Source organism: Megascapheus bottae, chromosome 19 (assembly GCF_031878675.1).
Source record: "Megascapheus bottae isolate mThoBot1 chromosome 19, mThoBot2.hap1, whole genome shotgun sequence".
Taxonomy (NCBI): Eukaryota; Metazoa; Chordata; class Mammalia; order Rodentia; family Geomyidae; genus Megascapheus; species Megascapheus bottae.
Window position 1 is genome coordinate 41,297,544 of NC_143527.1, and position 20,545 is coordinate 41,318,088.

General features: G+C 47.6%; 2 protein-coding genes and 1 long non-coding RNA gene across 4 annotated transcripts; all 3 read left to right on the forward strand.

Moving 5' to 3' along the window:
* The first annotated feature begins 3,389 nt into the window (after window positions 1–3,389).
* LOC150049901 (ral guanine nucleotide dissociation stimulator-like) lies at window positions 3,390–6,379 on the forward strand. The gene is made up of 6 exons (XM_090353611.1): window positions 3,390–3,433; window positions 3,517–3,612; window positions 4,380–4,573; window positions 5,195–5,304; window positions 5,898–6,017; window positions 6,335–6,379. Exons 1-6 carry the CDS (start codon window positions 3,390–3,392, stop codon window positions 6,377–6,379), a joined length of 609 nt encoding a protein of 202 aa, XP_090209737.1.
* A 613-nt stretch (window positions 6,380–6,992) lies between these two features.
* Window positions 6,993–9,995, forward strand: LOC150049902 (uncharacterized). 2 transcript variants are annotated; one of them, XR_016538903.1, is made up of 4 exons: window positions 6,993–7,074; window positions 8,574–8,639; window positions 9,026–9,112; window positions 9,573–9,995. It is a non-coding gene; the product is annotated as an uncharacterized LOC150049902 (long non-coding RNA). The 2 variants fall into 2 exon arrangements; XR_016538902.1 differs by lacking the exon at window positions 6,993–7,074 and having other exon boundaries at window positions 8,442–8,639.
* Window positions 9,996–10,970: 975 nt separating this feature from the next.
* On the forward strand, window positions 10,971–15,069 carry LOC150049903 (ral guanine nucleotide dissociation stimulator-like). Its single transcript, XM_090353423.1, has 3 exons — window positions 10,971–11,130; window positions 12,286–12,400; window positions 14,138–15,069. Exons 1-3 carry the CDS (start codon window positions 11,044–11,046, stop codon window positions 14,296–14,298), a joined length of 363 nt encoding a protein of 120 aa, XP_090209549.1. The 5' UTR covers window positions 10,971–11,043; the 3' UTR covers window positions 14,299–15,069.
* Window positions 15,070–20,545: the final 5,476 nt, after the last annotated feature.

A 20,545-nucleotide genomic window follows, 5' to 3' on the forward strand; every position in this document is an offset into this window, starting at 1 on the left:
GAAGCTGCACACAGAACATTCTCCAACAATGATCCACTGATAGGATGCACAAATAGCCTAAACAATTACCAAACATGCACATCATTCCTCATATATGATCGACTTCTGATTCAAACCAGTGGAAAGAGATAATGAAGGACACTGCATATTAATGAAGGGAATGATCTAAGGGGAAAACACCCAAGAAGAGGTAAATAAACATTGATGCACAAACCAATGAATCAACTATGTACACTTTAAAACAGTGTCTTGAGGCTACCCAAAGACGATGGATCCATTCAACAATAGATGTTAACAATCTACTCTCAGCAAAGTAAAGGTTAACCCAACTAAATCATCTGAGAAGACCAGGCTGAAACATATGACAAAACAATGGCCCCATATACTAATCTGTTTGCCATATATATATATATATATATATATAAATAGATAGCTCTATACTGATGTGTACATGTATTAAACAATAGGTATACATATGTACTCAGAAACATATCTCTATGAACGACACTGTATAGAAAAACATTTTTTTCTTGTGGGGTTTTGCTGATTCTGTTTTCTTATTTCTTTCTGTACACTTGTTTTGATGTCTATCTTGGGTAGGAACATAAAACTCAGGACAAAAGTGTGAAAATGTTCATCACTGATGTTCAATAGACATTGTACTGAAAGAAATCTAGACAAGTCACATGTAGAAGCAGAAGAAGGAAACTGATAGTTTGCGGAAGGAATGACACTGGACCAAAGGCAAAGAACTCAATACATATCCTATGTAACTGTAACCATTCTACGCATCTGTGAAAATAATGTAACTTCTTTACATAGGGATAAAAATCACAGTGAGAGCCTGGTTGGTGCTGGTGGGAGGCTGAGATCAGAGGATCACGCTGCCTGTGCAGAAAAGTCCCCATGAAATGTTCCTCACACAGAGCCACTGGGGCTTAAAGCTGTAGTACTCTAGCTTTAGGCAAAAAGAGCTCTAGAACAAGATCCAGGTCCTGAGTACAAATTCCTAAAGACAGGAAGGGCAAGGTTGGAGACCTGGACAATACCCAGGTGCTCATGGGATCCAAGCTATGTGACCGCAGCTGGGAGAGCCTGCGGGCTGCATGGGGTCCTCTGCAAGCTGGAGGAAGGAGGGGTCCAGTCCTCCACCTCACTCCTGAGGGCAAATGTCCATTCAGTCTCTCAGGCCCCTGCCAAACTCTCTAGGAATAAGTGGGAGAATGTGGGGGGAGCGATGAAGACACCAGGAAGACAGCAGAAGCACACGTGTGTCCAGGAGCAGGTTAGAAAAGAGGTCCCTGTGGCTGGAGAGGGATGATAGGACTGTTGTACCGAATTCCTTGGACCCCGAAAGAACCACCAGAGGCTGAAATCCAAGCAAATAAGCAAGGGTCGTTTATTACGAGTTCGAACTCAGACCTCTGCGTGCCTATAGCCAGCAACGCTGAGACCCTGAACAAAGGTTTTACACAGCTTTTATAGGGGAATTCCCTCGTTACAATCACCTGATTGGCTATTTGGTAAATTCGAACCACTGGTCGATTCAGGATTGATAGAGCTCAGGTGTCTAACCACTGAGCATTGGGCTGTTGCCACCTGGGTTTTAAGTTCGGCCTAGTTCCGGGAACATGTTTTTGATTCCTAGTACATGGGCCCTGAGCAAGGGGGGAAAGGGGGTCATTCCCAGAACATGGGACCATCTTGGCACAACAAGGACAGGGGTCCAACAAACTTCCCTAGACCAGGAAATGGCCTCACAGGTCAATGCTGAAACACAGTGTCCCCCTAACCCACAGCTGACAGCCACAAAATGAAGTCACACTTCCCTTGCCCCCACATTCAGCCATGCTCTACACAGGCATCAGTCCTCTGATCCCAGTAAGGAAGGGGTTGTGTCCTGTCTAGACAACAACTGTGTATCATGAACACAGCACCTTGGCCTGAGCCTCAGTGATTTTCTACTTGCAGCATGGCAACTGGTGAGACTTGACCCTGAAGCCTGACCACTGGGGAGTCCATAGCATCTCTCAGGAATCCTTTATCTTGAGCTTTCCCTTCCTTTCCTTAGAAGACAAGTGAGGAGCAGAGTAGAACTTGAGGGGAAAGGGGTTTAGGATTGTGCCCCAGGAGGCTGAGACCCAACTGTGTCTCCTCCAGGGTGGTGTCTACTCCACACAGGTCTACCCCGCAACCATAGAATTGAGGTGCTGGGGTAACACTGGACAGCTGTGTCCTGCTCAGACCAGCACGAGGATAGAGAAGGGGACCTTTGGAGAGGGTGTGTCAGAAGGAAGGGGTCAATTGAAGGGACCTCCACAGAAGACCTCACTTCCTTCAAAATGGAACTTAGAACCTTGGTATCCCGGCACCCACAGTCAACACCAGCCACCCACGGCTCCCTTGTGTGGCTAGCAGACTTTCAGGAGATGTTTTCTCAAATGGGAGAGGCTTGGGCTTTATGGAAGAGCACAGGGGGTGCCTGGACCAGGTATGACAACTCTGGTCCAGTCCTGGCCATGGACACTTCTGGAGATGTTGTCATTGGACCCCACATGTGACATGGGGAGGCCCAGACCAGTAAGTGGCTGGAAAGCCCACAGCATCTAAGTCTCTTAGTCATCACCAGCTCATCGTTCCCTGTGTGTATTTGTGTGTGTGTGTGTGTGTGTGTGTGTGTGTGTGTGTGTGTGTGTGTGTGTGAGAGAGAGAGAGAGAGAGAGAGAGAGAGAGAGAGAGAGATACAGGGACAGAGACAGCAAGACATACATAGAGAGAATAGGAACTCATTTTAATGTAATTCCCTGGACTGTATGTCAGAGTCCTCTTTGGTTCCCTAGTTTCAGCTTAACCTATTCCCCTGGTCCCACTCCAGGATGAAGCTCCAAGCCAGGACGAGGGCTGCAGGGCAGGCACCCTGGAGCAGCTGGTGGAACACTTGGTGCCTGCCCAGCTCACCGGGGAACACTTCTTCATCCCCACCTTCCTCTCCACTTACCGAAAATTCACCAGCACCAAACACGTCCTGGACCTGCTCTTCCAAACTTGAGTACCAACTGCAAGGGCAGTGGACTCTTTTTCTCCACGGGACCCTGGGAATGACCTGCACCACTATCTGGACTACTGTGATCCCGGGGAGTGGGGGTGGGCAGAGAAGCTCTTAGGTTATGCCAGGGCCATGGGAAATGCCTTGTGTGCTCCCTAGTAGTGTAGGCTCAGACCTGTGACCTTCTTCCTCAGGACACAGCTTTCTGCCTCCAAGCTCTGAGCCCTCAGACAAAGCAGACTTTCCCTGTATGAGAATGGTCCCTCAACTACACGTAGACAGAGCAGGGATAGCTGAAGGCAGAGTGAGAGACCCTCGGCCCACAGGATTCTCAAGGGAGAAAATGCTTGTCCCTTTCCATTGCATAGAGGTTGAAGCCCCTACAGGGTATGTACATGTTTGTACATACAAATATGCCGGACTGGTCCAAGCAGGGAGAAACAGCCAGTAACTGTGTAATTCCTCCACAGGTTCAGTAGAGGTGAGGCCTTCAAGGACTCCTCTACACAGGATGAAATCCTGCCTTTCTCCAACCAGGATGGCATGCCACAGGACAAACTCAGAAAGTGAGTGGACTTTGGTCACAAAGGAGGGCATCTGTGTGCACAGTGAAGCCAGATTTGAGTGTAGCTTGATGGGCAAGCTCAGGATCCCAGAGATCTTGATGTTCTCTCCAGACGGTTGACGTGTGGCATATGTATGCAGGAGGTGGCTGACCCATGACCGGGAGTGCTGTTGGGTTCACTGGTGGAAGATTCAACTCAGACCTGAGCCCTGTGCCAACCCATCCTCTCCACAGCACCTGATGCCCAGCCTTGCCACCCTCACTATGGACTGCAAACAAGATTAGAGCAATGATGTACTGTTTTAGGTCCTCTGCTGCCTCTAGGAAAGCTTTCAAGAGTACAAGGCCTGGCTGGGTCACCAGGAGAACAGTGAGGTGGAGAGATAGCCCACATGTGGCTCCTGGGGACCTAGGCAGCAGAGCCACCAGTGGATGTGCACTACAGCCTGTTCATGCCAGGCATGCAAGAGGCCCCATGGAGACTCCATGAAGTGTGGAGGGGGGGGAGAGCAGCAGGAGTATGGGGAGCTTCCTGGGGAGGAGAGAGTTGCTCTTCCGATGATTGGGGACCCACACCCTAGACATTCTCTTCAATCCCTGCATGGTTTCTGAGGCCTGTCACTGCCTCCACCAACAAAGATGCTTTGGTTTGGGGATGGTGGGGATGGACAGACAGACGCCGATGTCCATGTTTCACAAGACTGTTGTGGGTAACTCGGGAAGGGGCTGGCCAGGTTGCTGACTCTGCTGCCCACCATCTTCCCCTAGTGCCCTCTCTTCTATCCTGGACATGTGGCTGGATGAGTACTGGGAGGACTTCTGCCAGCCTGCACACTTTGCCTGCCTCAAGCAGCTGCTAGCTCACCTGAAAAAGCACATGCCTGGAACACTCGTGGAGAGCCGTGCACAACTGCTCCTGGCTCAGATGGAGGCCCAAGAGCCCAGACAGACACAGCCTGACGGTGTGGAAACAGGGGTGGGAAGACAGAGGAAAGAGGGGGGAAGACTGTGGGCCATCATAGGGTGGAGGAGGCTCTTATATTGCCCTTGTGCCAGGAAGAAGAAAGACACTGGAACATAGAGACTGTGCAGAGAAGTTGAAAATGAGGATGTGTAGAGGGATGGAATTAGGGAAGTCAAGGGGAAGAGATTCTTTGTTCTCTTTTCAAAGACTCGGGACAAATCCTCCATGAAGAGGGCCTTGTCTTCTCCTGCAGCTCTAGCATTAGCCCAGTGTTTGTCTAAGTTTAAGAAGAGGGCAGCATTGAGCTCCAAGCTCTGGCGTGCAGCCTAGATGCAGAAACATTATCAGGGTTACAGCAATAGCCAAAGTCAGCCTTGACTCTACTGTACCATGAGATGGGAGCAGCAGCACCAGGTGTGGGTGGCAGCCATGTCTTCCCGGGACTCTGAGACTGTGTCACATGCAGTACCAGCCTCCTTTGCTCTGCTGACTGGGAGCCAGTTCCCAGCTTAGCCTCACTGCAGACTCCCAAGGGAGCCATGGCAAGTGGTCCACACCTTGGGTGGGCTCCCTTAATTTCTAGAGAATCAAAACAGGACCTGGCATGCTTTCCTCACAGGATCTTCCTGTCCTTCAGGGAGCACAGGGGAGGGACTGAACAAGGAGAAGAAGGAAGTCTTAGATTTCCCTCCCCTGTTGGTGGCTGAGCAGCTCACCAGGATGGACTCGGTGAGTCCTTGGGCAGGGCAGGGTGGAACAGGCTTCCTTCTGTATTTGGCTGCCTTCTCATCCTCCTCCTTCCCCTAGAGCCCAAGCTTTCATCCAGCCTGAGCTTCACCTTGGCTCACCCTACCTTTTGTCAGTGTCAAGTGCAAACACTGAAATGCACATGAGACCTCTGTGTGTCCCAGGAGCTATGAGTGGAGAGGTGTAGCCAGAATTGCAGCTCCTCCAAATTTGGCAGGGACCACATGAGCCCAAGCAATTATGAGGCTTCTGCTGTGTGTCTCTGAGCCTAGTGCAAAAAACAAAAAGCACTATAGAGGCAGCATCTGTGGATTTGAACCAACGGACAGGCATGGGGTGACTTGGGGAGGGCAGAAATTCGGCCTAGGACAGGGAGGAAGATTTACATTGCACAGCAGACCCTGACATGAGGGAGGGACACTCAGGGTTGGGGAGCAGCCTGTCATCCCTACAAACCCATGCCCAAACCTCAGAGACCCCTACACAGCCAGAGTTCTCAACCCAACTACGGGACCCAATCTGGGGCTGGGCACTGAGCTGTGTGCCAGGCAATGAGACACTCCTTCCTTTGGCAGGAGCTGTTCCTGAAGGTGGTGCCCCACCACTGCCTGCATTCTGCCATTTCCCAGAAGGACAGACACGACATGGAGAACTTGGCCCCCACCATCCGGGCCACCTTCACACAGTTTGACCAGGTGTTCTCCTGCGTGCTCACCACCTGCTTAGGGGACCACAGCATGCAGCCCTGCTCCAGGGCAATGGTGCTGGAGCATTGGATCTCGGTGGCCATGGTAAGACACTGCCGCTGTCTGGGGACTCTCCCTTCAGCTTCTTATACTCTGAGGTGTGCCAATGTGCTCAGAGCCCTGTGTGGACTCCAGGCCCTTTGTCCTTGGGCCATCTTGTCTGGACTCCCACATACCACACATGCAATGGTGCTCACTCCTTCCTCACACTCAGGACTCAGGGGCAACTTCACCAAAGCCTGGTCATCCCTCTTTCCCCTCTGAAGCCCTGTAAGCAGCTCCCCAGAATCCTTGTACTGGCCCTGGCTTAGCCCAGCCAGCAAGGCATCAGGTGGCAGCAGTAGCATGCAAGGCTCACACAACCTTCCCATGCAGGAATGCAGAGTCCTCAGGAACTTCTCCTCCCTCCATGCCATCCTCTCTGCTCTGCACAGCAGCGCCATCCAGCGCCTGGACAGCACATGGCAAGTGGTCTCCAGGTGGGTCCCTCTCTCCACAGAAGCTGTGCACACACAGGGACTGGCCAGCTTCACCTCCTTCAGCCCCAGAGCCAAGCCTGTATGACCCGGCTGCTAGCCAGGAAAACAGGGACAGTGCCTGCATTATGCCTGTTCATGCACCGGCAAATGTTCAGTTCAATGTCTCACTGAAGCTGGACAGAGACCCAGAGGAGCTGTCCAGGGTTTCTGTGGTCATTCTACATTTCTGTCCAATTGAAATCCAAGCACAGTTGTCTAATAGAACTGGGCTGGACTCCATTGGGACAGGAAGAAGAAATTCCTCCCAGCCGCTGGGTCCTTTGGAGCTTCATGCAATCATTTGAAAACCTCTTCTTCAGGCAATTTGCAGGCCTGGCTCTAAAAGCCTGTCTCCCTTCTCTCTCACTCTCCCATTAGTCACCTCTCTCTGTCCCTCCTACAGAGGCAGCATGCAGATATGTCAGAAACTGTCAGAGATCGTTTCTCCTGCATGCTCTTACTTCCGGACCAAAGTGCTACTGTTTCAGGTAGAGAGAAAGGGGTCAGAAAGAACAGGGCTAAGAAGGCAAAAGTGGGATCTAGCTACAAGCCGAAATGATTGTAATTTTGTTTTGACCCATTCTGGAGCTTGAACTCAGGGCTTGGCTGTTGTCCACCTTCTTTAATACTCAGTGTTCTTCATTTTCAGTCACAGGCCCACTCCACTTTTTGGAGTTGGTTCAAATTCACAGACTCAGTGACTTCCTAGCCTAGTTTGGTTTGAGCTGGGATCCTCAGATCTCAGGCTCTTGAGTACCTGGTATGTAACTCAGAAGCTACTGATGCTTATCTCCTGAAGGTGCTGTTTTCTCAAAGCACTACTTTGTCAGCTGCACTGCTTAGGAGTGAGTTGCTCTGCCATGGGATATTTCACAGCTGTCCTTGGAGCCAAACAGATGTAGCACACACTTGGTTTGGATCTTAACATTCAGAGCCAGGATGTCTACCTGAAGAAACTGGGTCTCTCTGTTCTCCCTAGAGCAGATGCTGCTCACCGCCATACAAAAACAGAGACAGGGACTAGACTGGGGATTTTTCTGACAACAGAGGCCAGGCATTTCTCACTCAGCCCTGAAATCTCAGCTGGACATGACTGCGAGCTATAACCTTGAGACTCAACCATGAAATCCCCCAAGTGAACTGGTAGCTCAGATGCTACAGTCATCCACACAATTCAAGAAAGAAAAAGATGTATGTACCTCTACATTCCATTATACTGAGCTCCTTCACACACGAATCCAGAAGGTTCAGTGGGAAGGGCTACAGATTGCACTCCTCAATGCCGTGACACACTGATCTGCCACAGTATGTCCAGGGAACTCCCCACCCCAGATGCACAGAGAAAGTTTTCTGCCGGGGCACAGACAGATAGGGAAGAGCTTTGGGGCATGGAAGGTTTCTAATTATTAAGAGCCCTCCCTAGGTGGGGAAATCCAGAACTTTTTCATTAGGAAGTTAACTGAAAGTCCATAATCCTCTCCCTCCTGGACTAATCTACCCTCAGGCCCATAACAATTATGGAAGCACTCACTGACTGGACCCTGCTCACAGAGTTAGAGTGTCTATTCTAGGCTGGCCTACAGTGAAGTGGACAGGCCATCATCCCTTTCTATTCCTCGGTCCTCTCCTCTCACCTATGAAGACTGAAGGAATTTGGAGGGTCTATGTCCTAGAAGACAATGAGGAGAAATAAATATCCAGGAGTCCAGAGAAGGTATTGGCAGAAAGATTCAGGGCAGCTCCAAAAGTGGGAGAAAACACTGGATCCCATAGCGCCCAGAGGAAAGTTGTTTACTTGCACAATTTGCAGATGAGGAAGCAGGCAGAGAGGCCAGGTCACGCCATGGCATATCACAGACCTGCTGGGGTAGAGACTGAACTAGAACAAAGCAGCAGCTGGCAGGAGCTTTGGCACCATCGATGCTCAGGTAAGGGACAAAGGTTGAGAGGACACATGTCTCAGGAGTTCTGCTCTCCATTGTGACAGGAGCCTGGTGACTTTGCCCCCAAGGAGAAGAAGGCCAAGAGAGGCCAGAGGCAGGCTGAGGACATGGTGAGTGACTGTGTCCTGAACGCACCAAGAGTGCCTGTAAGAGAAGAGAAGAGAGGTCTGCATGCTCATCTTACCTCTTGTTCCCCTGCCTGAAATAACTCCATAGACATGGGATTTGATTCTGATAACCTCTTGTCCTGAGTAACTACCAGAGAAAAAGGAGGAGGAGTAGCCAGAGCATGGCAGAGCCTGTGTGGCAGGTAGCTTTCACGGGCTGCCTAACTTGGGGCTGTGTCAATGCCACCCTCATATTATTATCCCAAGTGACATGAAGGGGCTCTAAAAGACTTGTCCAGAAGATCCTCAGGTGACTCTGATGGAGGCTGTCTGGGGAAGCCTGCAATGGGGTCTTAGGCCATGGCACATCAACCCATCCATTGCCACAGGTTCAGATCAAGGGCACCGTGCCCTACCTGGAAACTTTCCTGGGAGACTTTTGAATGATTGACACGGCCTACAGGGACTTCCTGGATGTGAGTAGTCTGGACACCATGAGCGGCTGGGTTTGGGACAGAAAGTCTCCTGCTGTGTGCTCAGCTCTGGCAGAGTGCAGAGTTTCTTAAGATTTCATTGCATCCATCTTACTAAGGGACATCCAGAGCTGCTGGGATAGGGACCTAGAGCACATAGCACTGCTGGGACTCAAGTCCCTCTGGGCATCAGTGCACAGCTGGGACCAGTGGAAAACAAAGGACAGGCCAAACAGGCAGCAATGAGTCTACCTCAACAGAGGCCTCAGTCTCCCCATGTCCTCAGAAGGTTTGGACAAGATGATCCCAGAACCTCTTTGGAGATGTGTCCAGGTCCCATCTAGGACTTGGTTCACAGGCACATGTAGATGCCCTCTGTCCCATGGAAGAGGACCAGCCCCTGACAGGGAGGACTGAAGGGAGGAAGGGTGGGGTTCTCCTCACATTGTTCTCTGCCTTCTAGGAGGGAGTCATCCATTTTGAGAAATTGAGAAAGGTGAGTTTCAGGTGCCCTCCTGGCTGGATGGGGACCAGCAGCAGAGTCAGCTTCAGTCACCATGACCGGTAGGGAAATTTGGTTCAGAGTGCAGATCTTTCCCTACAACAGGGCGGGAATGTAAAGTGGGAGAGAGCTTCCTGTGAATGAGTGTGGACACAGTTGTGAGAGCCACAGCACCCTGATGCACTGAGGCTTCCCAGAGCAAAGCCTGGTGAATGCTCTTCCCCTGGGCATCACAGCACAGCCCTCCACTCACCTCATGCTCTCCCTGGCCAGGAATATGCAATCATGGAGCAACTGAAGCAGCTACAGGCAAGCTGCAGCTATGAACACATCACCCCAGAGGAGAAGTTTCTAGGCTGGTTCAGGGGCCTGGAGCGGCTCAGCGAGGAGGCCAGGTGAGTTGGGAGGCACTGGGACAGGGAGAGTGGCCTGTCGCTGGGATGTGGTGCCAGCCTGAGTGTCACATGTCTGGGCTTAAGGACTTACACTCCCTAGGGGCAGTGACCAGGTGGGTGGCAGGCTCAGAATTCCAAGCAGACTCTGGGAGGTCCCAAGCTTCAATTTGGTCAGCTCACCTCACAGCCCTTGCCTAGCTATGACCGGTCATGTACACTGGAGCCCCAGGGACAGAATGACATTGCAAGCCCTCCAACCAAGAAGCGCTTCAGCATCTGGAAGGCCTGGAAGAAGTAAGGACCTGGCCACTGAAGGGCAAGAGCCAGGGAAGATGATGGGATGGTGTGGGAATGAGATAGGGTGTGGATGAGACATTTCCATTGAGAAGCCAGGTCTGGCACTCAGTTCTCTGGGGTGTCTGCCCCTCTGCTTACACTGAGCTCTGGCTCTGTGATTCATCCATCACAGCAGGGAATGGAAAAATGTTGACTGACCCAGATCATGGAGTGGAGATTCAGGTTCCCAGTGTTTGGGGTCCGGGGTCATGTGTGTGTCCTGAGAGAAGTTCCTTCAGTAAGCTGACCCTTCTCTAAAGCCGCCAGACCCACAGTGCTGCAATTAGTACGAGTGGAAGCGCCCAGTCCAAGTGGATGGAGCAGGACAAGGGAGGTCCTGAGATGAGCAGCACAAACACCACTGCAGTGCAGTCAGAGAGCAATGTGCAGTCAGCTCCCTCCTCCAGCTCCTACCCAGAGCTCATCACGAGCATCTCACAAACATCCTCAGGAGACCCGAAAAAGGAGACTTCCTGTCTTGCCCATAGTCCTGCTTTCCAGTGCCTGAGAGAAAATCCCTAGACCTGGTTGGAGACCTGGACTTCTGCTGTCATCCACAGGTTCAGGGATCTTGCTCCCGGTCCACTCCAGGCACTCTGGTGACCAGTTTGGACTCTTCCAGCACAGACACCAGCACACTGGACACCAGCCCAGGCAACACTCACAGCGGCGACCCAGGGCAGAGCAGTGACAGCTCGTCCATGCCTCCCCATCACAGGCTGGGAGACTCGTGTGTCATCAGGGTGATGCTGCCTGTGGAAAACAGACGTCTATGCAAAAGCATTGAGGTGAGTTGGGCAGCAGGATGTCCTTCTGCTCCTCTGCCTGCCCAAACACACAGGATGGTGATTCTCATGGGCCTTCTCTCTGCCCCTGACGCTAGCCTTCTAGTGAGGGGTGAAGGACCACATGGTGGAAACTCAGAGCGAAGTGCTCATAACTGGAACTGAAGAAGAGGGAGGAAAAATTATGCCCAGTCTCCAGGCAAGAATAGATTCTCACACAGGGTCAGTAGGGAAGCCCGAGAGGAAGAATGAGGACATAGATAGGTGAAGTCCTAGGCTCAGGAGGGCATAATTTAGATACTTCACCTTCCCAAGGAAACAACCTAAAAGCTGGTGTTTGGATAAGAAAATTAGTATTGAATGAATGGGATTGCCAGTTGAGACTGTTTACTGTCTCAGAGATGATCCTCACACATTACTTAGTAGGCTCTTCTGACAATCACATCTGGGTTGGAGGACAGCGAGACATAGAGATCCTATGTTCTGGGAAGATGAGGAATGTCTAAGGCAGGGTGCTGCAGATGATGGAGCTAAAAGATCTGCTCACAAGTAAACTCCTCACAGGAGAGAGAGATGTCTGCTCTTCTAGCTACTCAACTGGGCAGATGACATTCAGAGCCCCTCCTTCCTCATGCTGGGTCTGGTGTCTGCATCTGGTTCAGTCCTCTCACCGACAGGAAGGAGAACGGGTGTTACGAGCAGTCATCTGGGGAGGCAACAACTTCCTCTCTCTTGGACTCTCAGTGTTGGGGGAGTTGATCAAGGCTCCACACGGTGCCATCCACCACTGCATCCTCCAACTCACATCAGACCTGACTAGGAGCAGGCACTGGGCACTTGGCTGGCTCCTCCCTCTCCTGGGGTTTCCGGAGTTTGTTGCATATCCTTTCATCATATGCACACATTCTACTAAATCTCAGGGGCAAAAAGCTGCAAAGCAGATCCAGGAAGAGTTGGTAAACTCTACAAAGAACACTAAATAACCAACTTCAATGCATGGACTCTTCTTCAGAAAGGAAGAGTTGAAACACATCCATGACACCCCATGGCATTTCTCTTGCTTAACACTAAGATGCTTTCAAAGAAGCCCTGGCCAGTGACTTCAGGGAGGGACCCCTGGGACCCAGTTGTCAGGGCCTGTTTCCAGATCCAACCCAGGTGACCAACCAGGAGAAGACCCGAGACGTCATCGTGAAAGCTATAAAGAAATTCCAGATGCGTGGATACAAGCCAGAAGACTTAGAGCTGGTGCAGATCATCACACAGGATCAGAGTGAGTCCTAAACCAATAGCTTGGACAGGCAAATAAGAAGGTGGGCAGGGGTCCAGGAGTTTGGACTAGTGGCAGAGAGCTTGTCTAGCCTACAGGAACACCAGGGTTCAATTCCGTGGAAACATATACATAGAGAAATAAAGCCAGAAGTGGTGCTATGGCTGAAGTGGTAGAACACTAGCTTTCAGAAGGTCGCAAGACAGTGCTCAGGCCCTGCAGGAGGAAGAGGAGTAGGCGAAAGAGGAGGACAAGGGCAAGAGACAGGACGCTCTCCCTCCAGCAGCAGGGTACAGCAGCATAAGGGCAGCCTTAGACCCCAGGCCCCACGCTAGTCCTGGTTGCTGCACAGATAATGCTCTCATGGCCATGACTATACTTGCCCTGCCTGAGGAGGAAGTAGCCAATGCATAGAGACCATCAGTGAGGACTGGAGAGAATGCACATCCTAGGGAAAAATGGCCAACTGTTCACGAGACCTGACTTAGTCTTCCTCCAATGTGGAAACATGGCTTCAGAACATACCTGACACTTGGGGGTCACTCAGTTGAAAAGTGAAGGCCGAGCATACCTGAAACCCTTGCATTGCCCCCAGTACATTGAAAATATACCTCCAAACACCACTTATCCTATATCATAGACTAATGCAAGCCCTGAAAGAGCTATTGAGAAGTTATGGGCAAGTTCCCAATCTTCTCTACCTATGTGTTTCTCTTCCCAATGAATTAGAAGCCAGGTGTCTAGGACTCAGCCTACAAACCCAGATCATTAGGAGGCTGAGATCTCAGGATCTAGGTTAGAGGCTAGCCTGGGACTGAAGTCTGTGATCCTCTTTCTTCCTATTAACCACGAAAAAAACAGCAAGAGGAGTTGTGCCTCAAGGGGTACAATACTTATCTTAAACAAACAGGTCAGGGGTAGAACCCAGTCACTGAGTTAGATAAGTGAGCTAAAAGTTGACTTACTCATAAAAGATATCAGTTGAAAAACTAGCCAAAAGGTTAGACAGATGAGACAGAGACAGAGAGACAGGGACAGGGACAGAGAATGAAGTAGCAAAAGAGACAGAGTCATAGATGGCAAGGTATACACATCCATGTATACCTGGAACAGAAAGGTTACTGTGCCATAGCAGTGTTGCTGTGTTGTCTTTGCAATGAGGTGCAGAATCTGTCCAGTTCTTTGTGGAGTTGACCAGCATTGATTGCAAGTTCCATGCAGGATGTGTTCTGAATTCCTTCCTACCTCTCTGACCATTCCCATTATGCTGGCCGCCTGGGGTTTTCCTCCCACAGCATGGGGTTTTCCTCCCACAAGGACTGGGGAGAAAAAAAAAGGCCAAAGGCAGGACTTGCTATCTACTTGGGCACATGGCCTTAGACAACCCTGGAACTCACTGCAAGAAGCCTGATTGTGGCCTTGGCTTTTGTGGTCCTGAGAGTCCATGTTTGAAGGACAAGCCTTAGGAGAGCTTGTTTGTACTCTGTTGTGTCTGAGATGCTGATAAGGCAGCAGTGAGGTCAGAAGGTGAACAGCTTGCGCCTCCTTCACCCTGACCTGGCAGGACCAAAGTTGTCCTCTGAGCAAGGCAGTTTTCAGCAGTTCTTTCCCATGCAGGAGTCACAGAGATTTCAGCTATTGATTGTCCTTAACACACTTGGTCTCTCAGGGGATGGAAACTGATAGTGGTCTCAGCCCCAGGTTGGACAGCTAAGAAGGTTTGTGTGCCTCTTCCACCAGAGCTGAGGATTCCTGATGATGCCAATGTTTTCTATGCCTTGAAGACTACGGACGTCTACCATGTGGTGCTGCGGAAGTACACCTTTCCCCGGAGGACACCTGCCAAGCAGAGATCCAGCTTCAGCCTCTTCCACAGGAAGAGGAGTGAAAGCAAGGCTTAAGGAGAGCTCCACGTGCGCATGTCTCCCTGGGTCTGACAAGGGCCTGGGCACATGATGACTTGAGTGGCCCTAGCCAACCTCGCACCTTCTTTAACTCCAGCCCAGGACACCCGGACTCCTTCACCTACAAAACTACCCTGCTGTCTCCCCAAGCTACTTGCCTTAGTCAAACTCCCCTCCCCTCCTTGGACTCCCTCAGTGCCTTGGGCAGCCTCTGACATCACAGGAGATCTCTCCCCTCCACATTGTCACCAGATTTTTGGACTCTGGTGCAGGTCACTACCACTTGTGCCCTTGGCTCTTCCACTCCCAAAATCAGTGGTCTGATCTTCAAAAATTCACCAAAGGACAATTCCCTACCCTCAGCGTTTCTACTCTTTGTTAGGCTACACCAACATCCAAGCCTCTGACTTGAGGCTGGAATGAGACTCACCAAGTGATGGAAACCACACATACAGAGCTCTGTTGTTGAGGAAAAGGCCTCTGCTAGAACTCATTCTTACCCACAAGTGGTAAGAAATGATTGGCACATTGATCTTTCTAGGCCATGCCAATCCCATCACCATTTCACAGAGCAGCACCCAGGACACTGGATACCACTGAAGATTGGAATCTCACGAGTGTGGGCCCTGGTGTGTGTCCCAGTTCTTCAGTGAATATGTGGACACATGCCAAAACGTACACTGCTTACGAATTAGCCTGGGGAGATGTTTCCGAAGGAGCTGTTAGGTTTGAATACTCACACTCTATTAAAATTCTTCTTGTTCCATACTCTGGTCATTACGATTTTCTTCTCTCACCTTTACTATGAGAGTAACCTTATATGTCACCCTTTCCAAAGGGTGACAAAAAAAAATAGAATGGAAGAAAGACAGCCTCTTCAACAAGTGGTGCTGGCAGAACTGGTTAAGCACCTGCCGAAAACTAAAGTTGATTCCTTCTTTGTCACCCTGCACTAGAATTAACTCCAAATGGATCAAAGACCTCGAGGTCAAAGCTGACACACTGCAAACTTTACAAGAAGAAATAAGAGACACACGAGGCCTCCTTGGCACAGGTCGAAACTTAATAAGGACAAGAAACACAACAAATCAGAGAAAGGCTGTATAAATAGGGCTGCATTAAACTGCAGAGCTTATGTATGGCAAAGGCCATAGCCAGTAAATTACTTAGGAAGCTACAGAGTGGGAGATCTTCACTAACCATACATCAGACAAAGGCCTTATATCTAAAACATATCAACAGCTCAAAAAATTGAATCACTCCAAAACTAATCTCCAAAGTAACAACCATCCCATTAAAACATGGGCCAAAGACGTAGAGTCTTCTCAGAAGAAGAAACAAAAATGGCCTAGAGACACATGAAGAAATGCTCAACATCTCTGGTCATAAAAGAAATGCAAATCAAAACAACTCTAAGATTCCACCTCACTCCAGTTAGAATGGCCAGGATCAAGAAAACTAATAATAACAGATGCTAGAGGGGATGTGGCCAGGAGGGTTCCCTACTACACTGTTGGTGGGAATGCAAACTCATTCAACTACTATGAAAAGCAGCATGGCAGTTCCTCATAAGACTAAAAGAGCTCCCCTATGACCCAGCAATTCCACTACTTGGCATTTACCCAATTGTCCAGAAACAAGGGCATACTAAATCCAAAAGCACAATGATGTTCAGTGCAGCACTATTTACCATAGTAAGGATATATAACCAACCCAGATATCCCTCAGTTGATAAGTGGATCAACAAGATGTGGTATTTATACACAATGGAATTCTATGCTGCTGTCAGAAAGAATGACATCTCCCCATTTGTAAGGAAATGGAAAGATTAGAAAAAATCCTATTTAGTGAAGTAAACCAGACTCAAAGGAACATAGGCTCAATGCTTTCCCTCATTTGTCATAATCAGTAGAAACCTTGGGCTCTCCTAGCAGAGATTTACACTGGAACAAAACCTAGATAAGCCCATCTAGTATGACGCTAAATAATAGGACCTCCAGGATAAGGAAACAAAAGCCATATAATAAATGTGACTGTTGTCGTTAATGTACTATATTATCTCTCATCTCTTTTGCCATCCCTTGGTTATCTCATATTGTTGCAATTTTTCACCTTGTTATCTGATATATTTTATATATGCTTAATTGGTTATTTGAAATTGGATAGGGAAGGGGGAAATCAAGATAAGCAGGGGGAGGGTGGGAGGGAAATGGGGACCATGTCATGAGAAAGGGTATCAATGTTTGTGAAGTTATGCACCTTCTATCTGGTGAATATAATGTAACCCTTCTATTAATCACAATAAAAATTATTTATTAAAATAACCAACATTTTAAGTAATGATTGTACGAGTGAATTACCTATTTCCATCTGTGCTGGATGTGATGAATGGGTAAACAAAGCTGAAGATAAAATGTGATTTATTCATGAAAACTTCCCATGCTTTGAGAAGATATCAGAAAGCTTTTCTATTCCTGTCCATTTTGACTTAAAATCAGAGAGGATTGACAAATAAGTATATGCTTTTCAAGTGGATATTTTGGTGACATTTTATCCTGCATTGCTAGCTTCATTGGATTATAAGCAGCAAATCAGTACCACAGTTTAAAATATCTTGGTAGAGTTTTCCTTGTAGTCAGAGACATTTTCTTGGTCATCAATGATATTCCTATGTATTTTTATTGCATCTACTACAGGTGACCTTATATCCACTATCTATGAAATATGAATTTTTGCTTACTTTTGAATACATACAGTTTCCTTGAATCACACGAGTATTTTGTATCAGTTGAATTCTCATATATTTAGGTGTGAGATTACTTGAATCATTGTATAGGGGGATGGTGGTGGGGAGTGTGTGTGTGTGTGTGTGTGTGTGTGTGTATTTCAGTTGGTTCTGTCCTGGAACTCAGGGCCTGGGCACTGTCCCTGAACATTAAAGTCAAGGGTACTGCTCTACCGCTTAAGGCAAGCTCTACTTCAGAGATTTATGTTGCTTAATGGTAGATAAGGGTCTCTTACATATTCCCAAACAGGCTGATTTGAACAGTGATCTTCTGACTCAGCCTTCTGTTCAGATATTGCTCTGTACAATGTCAGTTTGCATGATTTCTAGTGATACACCACACCAGTTAAACTCTAGGTCATTGCCACCACACACAGCTTATATTTTTTTTCAGAATGGCCACGAACTGAGATCCTCCAAATTTCTGCCTCTATGATATCTGCAATTTCATGCATAAGTCATGTATCCAAGCTCATCTCATGCTTTTAAGGCAAAAGGAAGATTGAACCTGCACATGGTGAAGTAGAGATTGGGTTGGGATGGATAAAACAAGGCTCCAACCTAAACCGTAGGACCAAGGCCATGAGACTGAATGTCTGTGTCTCATCTTCAGAATGAGATGGGTCCAGCCTCCTCTAATGCACTGAAAGCACAACATGGGTGCAAGGAGAATGTGGTGAGGTAGGCAAGAGAGTGGGTTGGGTGTGATAAATCATGGCTCCATTCTGTGTCTTAGGATGAAGGTCATGAGAAGGAATGGCTGAATCTAACGTTCACAAGGAGAAACCCCAAACCCTCTTTCCTGTCAAACACCCTTGGGGGCAACACCAGCTTTTCTCAACACACAACTTGAGATGGACTCGAAAAAATATACAGAAATACTGGTGTTTAAGTTTTGAGATGTGTGTGGGCCTGGCACTTCATTCCCTCTTTCCATAAAGTAAAGGATACAGGAATTCCTGGTTGTAGCTCCCTGTCTCGTTTCTCAACTATACTATTGCAGGTAAAACTGATTCGTTTTGATATAGAGGAAATTCTCTGGTCTTCACAGCATTACATTTGATCACAGCAGTATTGCACATTTCCCCCAGAGGACGGGACTATAGAATTTCACTGTCTTAAACCCACAGCTAGTACTATACTTAATGGCGAAGAGCTAAAGCCATTCCCTCTAAAATCAGGAACGAGACAAGGATGCCCACTCTCTCCACTCCTCTTTAACATAGTATTAGAATTTCTAGTCAGTGCAATAAGGCAAGAAGCAAGCATAAAGGGGATCCAAATAAAGAACGAGGAAGTAAAACTTTCCCTCTTTGCAGATGACATGATTCTGTATTTAAAAAATCATATAGACTCTACTCCCAAGCTCCTTGAGCTGACTCAAAACTTTGGAAGGATAGCAGGGTATAAAATTACCCCTCAAAAATCAACTGCCTTCCTCTACGCCAACAGTGAGAGGAACGAGGCAATAATCAGGAAAGCAACTTTTTTTGCAATAGCCTCAAAGAAAATAAAGTACCTAGGAATTAGCTTAATTAAGAATGTAAAGGACCTTTTTGATGAAAACTTTAAAGCCCTGAAAAGGGAAATTAAGGCAGAACTGAGGAAATGGAAAAACCTCCCATGCTCCTGGATTGGAAGAATCAACACCGTGAAAAAGCAATTGTGCCAAGGGCTATCTACAAATTCAATGTAATACCCATCAATAGCCCAGTGTTATTCTTTAAAGAAACAGAAGAGGCAATCCAAAATTTCATATGGAATAATGAAAGACCCCGTATAGCAAAAACACTTCTTAGCAGAAAGAACAGTGCAGGAGGAATTTCAATACCAAACTTTAGATTCTATTACAGAGCTATAATTATCAAATAGCTTGGTACAGGCACAAGAACAGGCCAGAAGACCAATGGAATAAAAATGAAGACCCAGATATTAAACCAGAGACCTATGGCCACCTGATCTTTGCAAAGGGTGACAAAAAAAATAGAATGGAAGAAAGACAGCCTCTTCAACAAGTGGTGCTGGCAGAACTGGTTAAGCACCTGCCGAAAAAATAAAGTTGATTCCTTCTTTGTCACCCTGCACTAGAATTAAACCCAAATGGATCAAAGACCTCGAGGTCAAAGCCAACACACTGAAAACTTTACATGAAGGAATAAGAGACACACGAGGCCTCCTTGGCACAGGTCGAAACTTTCTTAATAAGGACCAAGAATCACAATAAATCAGAAAAAAGCTGGATAAGTGGGACTGCATTAAACTGCCGAGCTTTTGTATGGCAAAAGACATAGCTAGTAAATTATTAGGAAACCTACAGAGTGGGAGAAGATTTCACCAACCATAACGGAAAAAGTCCTCATATCTAAAATATATCAACAGCTCAAAAAATTGAATCACTCCAAAACTAATCTCCAAAGTAACAACCATCCCATTAAAACATGGGCCAAAGACTTAAAGAGAGTCTTCTCTGAAGAAGAAACAAAAATGGCCTAGAGACACATGAAGAAATGCTCAACATCTCTGGTCATAAAAGAAATGCAAATCAAAACAACTCTAAGATTCCACCTCACTCCAGTTAGAATGGCCAGGATCAAGAAAACTAAGAACAACAGATGCTGGAGGGGATGTGGCCAGGAGGGATCACTACTACACTGTTGGTGGGAGTGCAAACTCATTCAACCACTATGGAAAGCAGTATGGCAGTTCCTCAAAAGACTAAACATAGATAGCATCTGGGGGATCAATTAAAAAAAGCGAAATCTTAGTCTTCTAAAAAAAAAAAAAAGACTAAACATGGAGCTCCCCTATGACCCAGCAATTCCACTACTTGGCATTTACCCAATTGTCCAGAAACAAGGGCATACTAAATCCACTAGCACAACAATATTCATTGCAGCACTATTTACCTTAGCAAAGATAGGGAACCAACCTAGATGTCCCACAGTTGGTGAATGGATCAACAACAAGTAGTATTTGTACACAATGAAATGCTATGCTGTTGTCAGAAAAAAACGACATCGCCCCATTTCTTAGGAAATGGAAAGATTAGAAAAAAATCATATTAAGTGAAGTAAGCCAGACTCAAAGGAACTTAGGCTCAATGGCTTCCCTCATTTGTCATAATCAGTAGAAACCTTGGGCTGTCCTAGCAGAGATTTGCAATAGAGCAAAACCTTGATACATAAGGCCATATAGTATGACGCTAAATGAAAGGATCTCTAGGATATAGAAACATAAGCCATATAATGAATGATTGTTGTCCTTAAGGTACTATGTTATCTCTCATCTCTTTTGCAATCCCTTGGTTATCTCATATTGTAAAGTGTCTCACTTGATTACCTGATATATCAGATATATTTGTATTTGGTTATTTGAAATTGGATAGGGAAGGGGGGAAAACAAGATGAGGGATGGGAGTGGGGGGGAGGGAAATGGGGATCAAGACATGTGAAAGGGTAT